Genomic DNA, 12370 nt, shown 5'->3' with positions numbered 1-12370 from the left:
TTTTACACTAGCTAACGTTTACTTGACCTCGAGTTCATAACTTGTGCGCACTCTTACTTTCCCTTTCCGTCACCCAGCTGTAGTCTGTAGCCTGACACATTTGACCAACAGCTGTCTTTCAGAACTAGTGGGTGGAGCTTCACAGATGGGGCGGCATAATTCTAATGACCTGGTGAGTGACGTAGGGAGCCAATCCAAATCTGAGCGACCTGTTGAGTGAGACCTGGGCAGTCCACATAAAAAAAAAAAACTCACTGAGAAGCCTAATTTGGGGATCTGGAGTTGGTAGGCACTCCAGATACCCAGATAAAGTAAAAAAAAAAAAAGAATATTGGAAAGCACATCTAATCTTGTTTGGTCTCCTTTCAGGAATGGATCAACATGACCGGTTTCCTGTGTGCGCTGGGTGGAGTGTGTTTGCAGCAAAGGAACACCCCAGGCCCGGCCACCTACAGCCCCCCGATGGGCCCCTTGAGCGAGCGCAAGGGCTCCATGATCTCGATGGGCTCGTGCGAGGGCAACGCCGAGACGCCGCTCAGCAAGTTTCTGGACCGGCTGCTCTCGCTCATGGTGTGCAGCCACGAGAAGGGTGTGCAGATCCGCAACAACGTCAAAGACCTGGTTGGCTTGGAACTGAGCCCGGCTCTGTACCCCATGCTCTTCAACAAGCTGAAGAACAGCATCAGCCGCTTCTTCGATGCACAGGGCCCGGTCAGTGGCTTCAGAGTTGAACTACCAGTTCTGCTACACATGTGCTGTTTAGACATTGATAGCATCAAACCCCATAAAACTGTTGGCTCTCGATCAATGGTTCTCCTGATCTTCTAGAGTACCCATCATACCAATTAATAAGCTATTTTTATGAGATCTACTCAGTGTGTTGGAGAGAAATCAGTAAAATAAGCAAGGCAGGGATACTCTCAGGTTAAGGAGACTGGGAATCTCTAGCTGGAAAGGCTTTCTACTAGATTTTGAAGCTTTGCTATGAGGAGCGTTTAGTGAGGTCAGGCTGTTGGATGATCACCACCCCACCTCATCCACTAGCTCATCCAAAAAGCATTGGATGGAGCACCATCCATCATTCCAGAAAATGCAGTTCCACAGCTCAATGCTGGGGGGCTTTTTATGGTGCCAACATGTTCATGTTTATCAACTCTAGTCTCACTCCATTGGCAGTACTTCTCTTCAGGGACTAGACAAGTAGTCAAATGCATTCGTTAGAAGGGGTGTCCACAAACATTTGGACATAGCATAGTTTTTATGGCACAGCTTCTTCTTTGGAGTTAAACTGCTCGTCTCCTTGTCTTTTGTAGGTGCCCATCAATGAGACCAACACACAGTTTGTGGAACAGACCATTGCCATAATGAAGAACTTGTTAGATAACCACACGGAAGGCAGCTCTGAACATCTTGGCCAGGCCAGCATCGAGACCATGATGCTCAACCTGGTCAGGTAAGAAGTCGAGGAATGTTTTCAGCTTGGTCACTTTTTATTTTTTGTTTATACTGTTGTGTGTCCTGATCAAAATGTTAATGTGACCTCCATGCATATCCATATGGACATATGAGGTTGGTCAGGATGCTCAGAGCATGTCAGATATGTCTCTGAATGTCACTGTGTTGGCAGATATGTGCGCATCCTGGGGAACATGGTTCATGCCATCCAGATCAAAACAAAGCTTTGCCAGCTGGTCGAGGTGATGATGGAGCGGAGAGACGACCTGTCCTTCTGCCAGGAGATGAAGTTCAGGTGAGGGGGATCTAAAAAGCCATGCAGGGGTCTTTTCGTACCGCTAGGTAACATTTAAGAAGCTAACTGCACAATACATAAGCTAACAGTTACACAGGTACGCTAAAGCAGCATCTCAGGCTATGCTGTACAGCCGGCCTGACTCTTGTCTTTGAACTAATTTGTAGGGATGCACTGATCTGATACAGGGATCGGATATCTGCCCCGATACTAACAAAATTAGCTGGATCGGGTATCGAATAATTAGTCTGATCCAATTTTACGAAACCTGAATCACGCACCGTCTGTATTCTAGGCTTCATAACTCTGAATCAGAGTAACCTACAGACATCACAGACCGATCATAGCAAACAACAAGTGTGGTGACCTCGACCTGCCATCAACTATCAGCTTAATCATCAAATATCCAGCTTGTCTTCCATATAAGGAGAACCGAGAAAGGAGGAGCTGCTCGCTCCTCTTTAGTCTCACAGACTTCCAATTTCCGAATAAAAGTCCTGAGCCCAGACAGCACTGGTCCAGCACGGTTATTAATTTTAGTGACCAATAAACAGAAATTGGGATTATTTATATATGTGTTCATTTGTTATAGTTTGTTTTACAAAATTCGTAAAGTAATGATTACATCAGTCCTGATGCCTTAGGTCTCTCCCAGATGGTTTATTAGTTCAACAATGGTATCGGGTATCGGCCGATATGCAAAGTTCAGGATCTGTGTCGGGATCTGTATCAGAACAGAAAAAGATGGATTGGTGCATCTCTACTACTAATTAGTACTAATTACTCTTACTAATTACTCTTAAGCTTTGAGTAGAGTAGACTACAAGGTCAGACAGGCATGAAGTTAATGGAGCTGAAGTTCATGCAGCTTCTTGGCAGCTTCTTATTAAAAATTTCCATTCCACCATAAATGATGCAGATGGGTCTTATCTTTATAATCTGGACATGATGTTTGTCTGTGATTAGACTGTCTGAATGGAGTAAAAAAAAAGGTGTTAATACTGAGATGCCGTTTTACAAGCCTTTTTACCACCCTGTTATTTATTCTTTTTTTTCTTTTTCTTTTTTTTTTACCTTGTTATGCTGTTTTTGTTATTTTCCCTTTCACAGAGAGGTTGTGAAAAAATAAGCTCTGCTTTTATTGGTTGGTTAAGTCACTGTGACTGCTCACAGACATAGCCAAGCCTAACCTAGCAGAGCTTTTTACACTGTGACCAGAACTTTTTCAAATAATTCCCAATTTAGCAGATAGTGTCGCCGTCCTCTCTAAGAGTCAATACTGTTACTGGTTTGGAATTGGCTCCTTTTACAGCTCTTGTTTTTAGTTAAGTGGGTTTTGCTTCTGCAACAGGGTGTGAGGTTCATGGTGTGTCCTCTCCGTGTGCCAAAGTCAGATTTTTTAGCTATGGCAAGATAAATCCACCATTGTGTGTCTTTTAGGAATAAAATGGTGGAGTATCTGACAGACTGGGTGATGGGAACCTCCAACCAGGCAACTGATGATGATGTCAAGTGTCTGACCAGGTACGTCAACAGCACAATCACAGGTGCAGTCATCTTGACACGAGATGGAATGAATGATGATTGATTGATCAGTCTGATGGGGGATGATTGGCCCATCAGACTGAAAAATCATGTATTCGTTCGGCCAGGACAGGTCTGACGTCTGCTTCTTTAGTTTTGCAGGGGACCTATAAGATACAGGTAATAGATCTTGGGAAGAATTTAGGTTTCTGTTACTTTAGAGCAACATTAGTAATATTAGCCAGCACATAACCGAAAATGTAAACTTGACCGACGTTTCTTTTCTTGGCTGATCGATTGTGTTTGCGGTAAAGGGGAAAGTCTTATGTCGTAAAACTGAGCCATTCCTGTTAATGTGAGAAAAGTGCTGCATCAGACTTTACTGTGAAATTAATTATTGAGCAGCTATCCGCAGCGTGTAGTCTATTACTGATGCTCCTAAGCATTTTAAAATGATTTGAGTGTGGGCTTGTGCCTGATAGGGATCTGGACCAGGCTAGCATGGAAGCTGTAGTGTCTCTCCTGGCTGGGCTGCCTCTTCAACCAGAGGAAGGAGATGGTGTGGAGCTCATGGAGGCCAAGTCTCAACTCTTCCTCAAGTAAGACTACCCTGCACGGCAGTGTCCCTCCCTCCCTCCCTACAACCTCACACACTTTTAACATCAGCATTATGTGTCCAAAAACTTGTGGACACCCCTTCTAATGAATACATTAGCTGTTTTGAAGCGACACAAACACACACAGCTTGTGTAGTCCCTGTTGAGAAGGTTTGCCAATAGAATAGGATGCTGGTGCAGAGGAGCTAGAGGGGTATAAACCCCCCCCCAGCATTGAGCTCAGCATTCAACACTTATGGGATGAGCTGGGGAGTTGGGAATGAGGTGGGTGGTGATTATCCAACACCCCGACCTCCTTTGCTCCTCCTGCTCTTCTTTTTTTCCTCCTTCAGTGCTGGCTGATGTTCTGAAAGGCTGTTTAAATTCTAAAGCAGTTGCAGCATCAGATCCCCTGCCTGGCATTGTTCCTTCACCTGCATGCTTCATCAAACCTTCAGACAGCTTAACCTCCCTCCTCTTCCTCCCCCACAGGTACTTCACACTGTTCATGAACCTGCTGAACGACTGCAGTGAAGTGGAGGACGACGGGCAGCAGGTGGCTGGCCGGAAGCGAGGCATGTCCAGGCGTCTGGCCTCCCTGCGCCACTGCACCGTGCTGGCCATGTCCAATCTGCTCAATGCCAACGTGGACAGTGGCCTCATGCATTCCATCGGTGAGGGCAAAATCTAATCACATTTTCTGTCTTTCCATTACTGTTCCGTTGGTGTTCGCGTAGCCGCTTAAGAGGCATCAGAATGTGCCAGAGACTCTCCAAATTTGAGACCTGGGTGATATCTAAATGTAATCATAACAGATTTAGGCCCATACTTGAGTTCTTTACTTTTGTAACTACATTCCTGCCATAATTAGCATCAGCTTCATAAACCCTAAAACAGAGCCTTGTGGGACGCCACAAAATGTGCCAAGCTGAATGGTTACCAGATAATTTATAACATGGGGTATTAAACCCTCTAAAGTCTGAGACCTTTCAGACACGTCTGAGGTACTCTGACATGCCTGACTTTTTATAAAAAAAATTTATTTATTATTTTTATGACCAAATAGTTCACGAGATCAGGTCATATGGGAGTTAAATAGAGATTTAAAGGTCTGTATACTCCTCGTTTTTTGGCTTTGAGGGCTGTTCAGTTTTCTATTGATGACAAACCAGAAATGTTTAAGCTACAATTATTTCATGACTGTTTTTCAGCTTCTCATCATCCCCTTTAAATCTGATCTGCTCAGATGGCCTGGCCTGTTCTGACTGGCTGTCCTATCTTGTGACTCATTCCTTCAAAAAGGAATACTTATAACATCAGTGTTAATGACGGGTCTAAACCAGCCTGACCCATGTAGGCTGAATAGGTGTATATATGTGGTCCTGGGGTTGTGGGCTCGATCCTCATTTCCGGTTTCTGGCTGTATGAAACTTGTCAAGTCGTTTCCTTCTATCTGTGTGCATTTTCTCCCACTCCCCAAAACTACACACAGGGTTAATTGGCTATGCTAAATTGCGACTATGATCGTAGGTGTGAGGGTGCCTTGTCCAGGGGGCATTCCTTCCTTGCGCCCAGTGATTTCGGCTAGGCTCCAGACTTGCCTTGAACTTTGAACAAGTTGAACTATTTAGTGTGACAAACCTGCAAAACAGAGGACCTCAACTGGGAGGGCAAATACTTTTTCACAGCACTTTATGCCTGAAAAAAAAAATGCTTCTTATACAAGCCCCAAGAAATCATCTCCATCCACCACACTGCAAAATACCTTCAGTCTGTCAGTATTGAACTCCTTGAACTTGTCTGTCTGTGCTCCTGTCCCAGGCCTGGGTTACCATAAGGACCTGCAGACGCGGGCCACCTTCATGGAGGTGCTGACCAAGATCCTGCAGCAGGGCACGGAGTTCGACACACTGGCCGAGACTGTGCTGGCTGATCGCTTCGAGAGGCTGGTTGAACTCGTCACGATGATGGGAGACCAGGGCGAGCTGCCCATTGCCATGGCTTTGGCCAACGTAGTGCCTTGTTCTCAATGGGTCTGTACTGTACTGTAATTCACAATGCACCTAACTGATCATGCAAGAATACTGTAGAACCTCTGAACCACTGCACTGCTCTAACACACCGGCTTTATAATGAGCTGATTAATAGGATTAGGTCAGTCAGAGCAGGAAAATCCCCACCCTGTTCAAGAGGGTGGCGATCAGGGCCACTGCTATAAACATAAGGGTGCCTTTATGCTTGTTATTTGAGTCCATTGGTCTGGACCAGATCTACAGTACTGTCTTCACCACAATGTCTTTCCACGTCTGTAGCAGTGAGGAGATGCTCACGTTTATCTCTTCTTCCAGGACGAGCTGGCGCGGGTTCTGGTCACTCTCTTCGACTCACGCCACCTCCTCTACCAGCTGCTGTGGAACATGTTCTCTAAGGAGGTGGAGCTGGCCGATTCCATGCAAACGCTCTTCCGAGGAAACAGCCTGGCCAGTAAAATCATGACCTTTTGCTTTAAGGTATATATGTTTTATCCGAGTTGGCCGAATGGTCTCGGGCCGAAGGAGTGCAGCTTTTATGTGGAGCAGATATTTATCACTCTCTCTTACTCACTCTCTTAGGTGTATGGTGCTACCTATCTGCAGAAGCTGCTGGAGCCCCTCCTCCGAGGCGTCATCACAGCTCCTGAGTGGCAGATGTTCAGTTTCGAGGTGGATCCCACCAGGTAGCATCTCCAGTACATCTGACTACCTTATACCCCTGTGGAACCACCACTACACTCACTACACACAGGAGTAGTCCACTACTTTTAACAGTCAACAGTGGTAGTTAACAAACCTACCAGGAAATGCACACTCTGACATCACCGCAACCACAGCAATAACGACAGCAGTAAGCAACTCAACCACAGCACTAACAGTTCTTCTATGGCATCGCTTTGGTAGCATCTTTTATGATACAGAGTGACTATGAGGCCTAACACAGTGATTGAATTATGAAAATGAGCAATGCAGCAAACCTAAAAGCTCATCCAAAGCAACCCTCCCATCCAGTTTTTCAAGCTAGGAACTGAAAACTGGAGTTGGAGAGGGGATTTTCTGGCTGTTGGCCATTATAGATGCCCTTGGTTGACAGTAGAAAATATTTTAGCGCTGGTTCAAATCCTGGGTCATGCTGCCTGCCATCAGCAGCCGGAGCCTGAGCGAGCACAATTGGCCTTGCTCTCTCCTGATAGGTAGATGGCTTTCACTATGGCCCCTCATCACTTCAGTGTGATGCTGGCCAGCACGGGCGTCTGCAAGCTGATGCGTCAGGGCTGGGTACCTTGCACTTTCCTCAGAGCGCATTGGTTGCCTGGCGGCAGTTAAAAAAAAAGAGATAATGGCTGGTTGTGCATTTGTCAGGTGAGGCATGTTAGTCCGTACCCTCCCAGTGTCTGGGGCATTACTGTAGATTGAGCCTGTGACTTTTTTTTTTTTTTTTTTTTTTTAGGTTGGAGCCCAATGAGGTCTTGGAGGAAAACCAGCGAAACCTGCTCCAGATGACCAACCGATTCTTCCTGGCCATCATCAACTCCTCAAGCGAATTCCCACCACAGCTGAGGAGTGTGTGTCACTGCCTGTTCCAGGTGCGCAGGGCAGAGGCAGGGCAGGGGCCGGGCCACGGGCACGGGCAGCAGTTGGAGCACTCACTCCATGGCTTGGGTCCTTGTTGCTATGGCTCCATCCGGTGCTTTGCTGATGGGACTGAGATTGGCGAGAAGCCTTTCACTGCTTTAGTGTCCTCTGTACTGTGTAAAGTGTGGGATTTTGGTGCTGCATTAATGTCAACTATGCATTTGTTTTAAAGCCCCAGGGAGCCTAAATCTTGACACGTCTAATAACATTTCTAAGGAAGTTAATCTGTCTTTTCAGGGACCCGAGTGTGAATATGGAAGTGTGTCTTTAGTATCTTCCCAAAGTCTGATAAACGTCTGCTGTATTTAACCAGTATTGCTCTCCTCTACATGTGGGATGGACAGCCTTAACAGTGGGTCAGGTTACAACAGCACACCCCTGACCAATTACAAGGCTAATGTGAATTCGCCCTCTCAGAGTTTGAGCAACCTGGAAAGCTAAAGCTGAACCTGGTGAGCTAAAGCTCGAATCACGGCTAGGTGAACGGCTGCCTCGTCATCCACCACGGAAAGTGGCGGCTGTGTGATGGGATGGACATGAGATCTTGACGCAGCACCATAGCCGGGGAGATCCACTGTCCGTTGCCGCTGGTTAGCTGCTCTCCAGTCACAACTTGAGCTGGTCTATATATGGGCAGGTACTTAGTTACAGGTATCTGAACCTCAGTAAACCCTAAAGATCTGAGGAAAAAGACTTGGTTGGCCAGTGATGGAGGGCTGTCAGTCACGCTCGGTTATTTGAATATTAAGACCACTCCCACACCGTTCTCACAAAGGTCTGAGGAGTGCATTTTGAGGATTTGTGTGTTTTCTATTTAAGCTTAACTAAATACTCTGGTTTAGAAATTTACAAAAATTCACTCTATCAAAATGTTTTCCCAGGAGCTTTAAGACTATAACGATGTGTGTCCCTTTTCCAAAGAAGATATGTGGACCTCAAATGCATAACTGACATGTGCATGTGCTTGTGTTTGTGCATAAGTGTGTGGGATGGCTAGTGCTGTGACCTATTTGTGCTCATCTCTGCCCTGTAGGCTACTTGCCACTCTCTGCTGAATAAAGCCACAGTAAAAGAGAAAAAGGAAAGCAAAAAATCCGTAAGTTCAGTGGAATTCCTCCATCGCCACCGCTTCTCTTCCTACAGTAAAAGCACTTCATTCTCTTGGTTGGCTAAATTAATCCAAATCTCTTTTACGCTGCCCACCTCTTGACCGTCATCACCTGGAATCACACTACTAATTTTCTGACCCTCGTCCTGAAGCTTTTCACTTCACAAAGACCCCCGGCACACACAAACATGTGCCACCCTTCTCCCGGTCCCTCTTTGCATCACCTCTCTTTGGGTGGGCTCTCTGTTTTCTGGGGTTATGTCTAGATTAAAGGCATTGTGGGTAATGTAGTTTTGCCATAAACAGAGCTTTTATGTCCTTCCAGAATGGCTTGACTTGACTTGACTTGCCCTCATGACTTCCACATGGCACCTGGACCTTTCTACTAAGCGCTAAAGGAGTGCACCTCTGTAGTCAGTTGACTTCAAACACCTTGCTTTCCTTATTTCTCCTCTAACACGATTTTAAAGCACAGTAGTGGCACAGCCTTGATACCTCGAAACGGATGACCTGGTTTTCTATGGTTGGTTCTGGACAGATAGGCTGCAAATGTGAAGAAAAAATTGGTGTATTTATTTTTTGGCTTATTTAATTGGTTAATCGACACACGTGCACCATTTGTCCACAGCTGGCCATATTAAATACGATCTAACACTTAAACTGACGTTTGAAGCCTTATCTGTGTAAACTCTTGTTTTTGCCTCCTCTCTGACTCAGGTGGTGAGTCAGCGTTTTCCTCAGAACAGCATAGGAGCTGTCGGCAGTGCCATGTTCCTGCGCTTCATCAATCCCGCCATCGTCTCTCCGTATGAGGCCGGGATCCTGGACAAGAAGCCCCCTCCTCGAATAGAGCGAGGGCTAAAACTTATGTCCAAGGTAGGAGAGTAGCTCTATACACTACATATGTATACTATGTACTAAATTGACAAAAATATTGGGACACCTGCTCAGTCATTGCTTCTTCTGACATCAAGGGTATTAAATTCATTCACATTCAATCGCATTCAGTGATGAGAGTGTGTCGCTACCTCCCCAACTCCCCGGCTCAACCCAAACATATTGGATGGGATACCCCTCTAGCCCATGCCTGGCATTAGGCAGCATTGTGCCAATAGCTTCATGTGTGTTTATCTGTGTGTGCATTTTCACATATGTGTCAGCACATGGGTGCAACTTTAAGTAGAAGGTGTGTCCACAAACATTTGGACATATCGTATGTATTAAGCAATTATATAAGTCAAGAGGGTGGATCAGTCATGCTTTGGGCAAGTGTTCGCTAGAGGGGTGGACAGCCCTCCTGCACTGGGCTATGGAGTGCCAGAACCGATCGTCCAACATCAGTACCGGACCTCACCAGCGCTCTCATAAGGCTGAATGCAATCTGATCCTCACAGCAGTGCTCCAAAATCTAGTAAAGCCCTCAAGTAAGCCCTTGCCCAAAGAGTACAGCCTGTCACTGCAGCAAAGGGAAGGGAAAGTAATACTTCCTAGTATTGATCATTGATTATGAGGGAGCCTTGGCTGAGGAGGTGTGCATAAACCTTTTGGCTATATAGTGAATATCAGTCTCGAAGGCAGTGTAACAGAAATTGTTGGATTCTGCAGGGGCCACACAAGAACCTTAAGAACCATGTCAGGCCCAGGCGCTTATGCCTCTCTTTGTCATTCATTCAGATCCTGCAGAGCATAGCCAACCACGTGTTGTTCACAAAGGAGGAGCACATGAGGCCTTTCAACGACTTTGTGAAGAGCAATTTCGATGCAGCCAGAAGGTACGTCATCACTGCCGGCCGGCCGGCCCTCCGTCATCACACACTTTTAACTGATGAGCTCTGAACAGCTGAAGCAGTCGTGAGCAGCAGGTTGAGACCAGATAGTCAAAACAGCTCTGCTTCTTTTCTTTCTGAGGGTAATCATGCTTGTGGTATTTGGGTGACGATTGCATGAGTAAACGCACTTGTGGTTAGGGAGGAGACATGGTTGTAAGGTGACGCACCTGTACTGAAAAAATTGGACCTCTGAATGAAGCACGATTGAACCTGAGCTTTACCTGTTACTTTTGATGTGCAGTCACTGTTCCTGTTAGCTTTGCATGTGCCGTGCTTTATTATTTTTGGGATTTGGGACTCTCCTGTACGTAACTCACCCTAGCACTAGCAATGCTCCCGCCACACTTGATGCAGGTCTCCTCCGATACATGCAAAGGCAGCCACCGTGGCATTGCCAATCAGCCCCACCATCACTATTGCGGGAGAACCGCTCACTCGCCTTCCTCTTGTCTTTAAACCAGCACTGAAGAGCCCATTCAGTGGTAATGCTAACACACACACACACACACACACACACACACACACACACACACACACACAAACACAAACAGCACATTCACCCACTATAAACCAGTTATTTCACACCAGTAGTCGACAAACAACAGCAGCTATCAGTCCATAGTGTGTACCACTACACACACAGGAAGTGATTAGACTGCAGTGTTTAAAAGGAGCTGGGAGCTGATTGGTCAGGGAGGTCAGTCAGACTGGATTATGAGATATTAAACACTATAAAAGTCATTTTAACTAAACAAAATCAGTCAGTCCAGAAAGTCTGATTATAGAAACTGATAATGAAAATAAAGGATTTTACTGAACCCATTAATCAGCAGCTCGCCTGATCTGAACTGTGGGGCTGAATTAATTAGAGATATATATAGACATCAGATCGGATCAATATCGACTAATACTCAGCGTCCTGAGACTTGGATCGGATTGTTGGGAAAAATAACCTGATCAGGGCATCCCTAATGATAACTGTAAATAATTTTTACAGTTATTATAAATAATTTTTACAGTGGTTTCAATGACCACAGTGCTTTTCCTCTTTAAAGGGTTAAGGTAAGGTCTGATGGAATTAAATGCAAAATGAGTCCCAGGAACTCGAGCTGATGATGATATTTTATCGTATTGTGATGAATTTTGTTATCATGAGACAGTATGCTTTTCTGGGCATATGGAGGACATTGTTAGTGCTTAATAAGCACGGATCAACTGCAGGTTTCATTACAAACTGAGTAATTAGACTCAGTTAAATGCCTGTACTCAGAATGGGAGACTATCTGAGTAGTAGTTTAATAGTAGTTTAGTAGAATCTGTCAGTACTGATGTATTTAGTCGATGATCGCATGATATGAAATATCGTGTATCGTGAGAAATGTCTTATAAATATTGTGATTTTCAATGCTGATCATCTGAGGGGCTTAAAAATGAATTACTGATCCCATGAAGGCAAGTCTACCCAGTACTTTCACATATTTCTGGAGTGGGCTGGAGGTTTGGAGATCTGCCACATCACTGAGGCCAATGAGGAGGACCGATACACTGTATTGCGTGCAATCTGTAAAGTCCTGTCATCATTGTCTCCGATCATTGTCTACTTCCATCAGGTTTTTCTTGGACATAGCTTCCGACTGCCCGGCCAGTGACTCCGTCAACCACAGCCTCTCCTTCATCAGTGACGGCAATGTGCTGGCCCTGCACCGGCTGCTGTGGAACAACCAGGAGAAGATCGGGCAGTACCTCTCCAGCAACAGGTGGGCGATGCGGGTTCAGAGGCCGTCGGCATGTTCCGTAAATCTGGTGGTGAGGTTTTTGAGGCTGTTGGTGTACATGTAAATGTGCTGAAAGCAAATGTCGCAGCTCATGGGCTATTAGCTAAAACTGCTGAGGTA

The 12370-nt window shown here is 45.6% G+C and overlaps 1 protein-coding gene across 4 annotated transcripts in view; it reads left to right on the top strand.

Moving 5' to 3' along the window:
- The window catches only part of nf1b (neurofibromin 1b), an 84773-nt gene that overhangs the window by 25201 nt on the left and 47202 nt on the right, over positions 1 to 12370 (top strand). For 2 of the 4 annotated variants that reach the window (XM_072658888.1, XM_072658886.1), the window contains 14 exons: positions 370 to 711; positions 1314 to 1453; positions 1628 to 1750; positions 3191 to 3274; positions 3757 to 3873; positions 4363 to 4544; positions 5692 to 5903; positions 6219 to 6380; positions 6483 to 6586; positions 7354 to 7489; positions 8572 to 8634; positions 9364 to 9522; positions 10321 to 10418; positions 12086 to 12232. In XM_072658888.1, coding sequence (XP_072514989.1) covers positions 370 to 711; positions 1314 to 1453; positions 1628 to 1750; positions 3191 to 3274; positions 3757 to 3873; positions 4363 to 4544; positions 5692 to 5903; positions 6219 to 6380; positions 6483 to 6586; positions 7354 to 7489; positions 8572 to 8634; positions 9364 to 9522; positions 10321 to 10418; positions 12086 to 12232 — 2069 coding nt within the window. Of the gene's footprint in view, positions 1 to 77; positions 94 to 369; positions 712 to 1313; positions 1454 to 1627; positions 1751 to 3190; positions 3275 to 3756; positions 3874 to 4362; positions 4545 to 5691; positions 5904 to 6218; positions 6381 to 6482; positions 6587 to 7353; positions 7490 to 8571; positions 8635 to 9363; positions 9523 to 10320; positions 10419 to 12085; positions 12233 to 12370 lie in introns of those variants that run through there. The other 2 variants (XM_072658887.1, XM_072658889.1) reach the window with 2 other exon arrangements.

The sequence above is a fragment of the Salminus brasiliensis genome, chromosome 16, assembly GCF_030463535.1.
Source record: "Salminus brasiliensis chromosome 16, fSalBra1.hap2, whole genome shotgun sequence".
Lineage (NCBI taxonomy): Eukaryota > Metazoa > Chordata > Actinopteri > Characiformes > Bryconidae > Salminus > Salminus brasiliensis.
The sequence above is the reverse complement of the archived record's forward strand: the minus strand, read 5'-3'. Positions and strand labels throughout refer to the sequence as shown.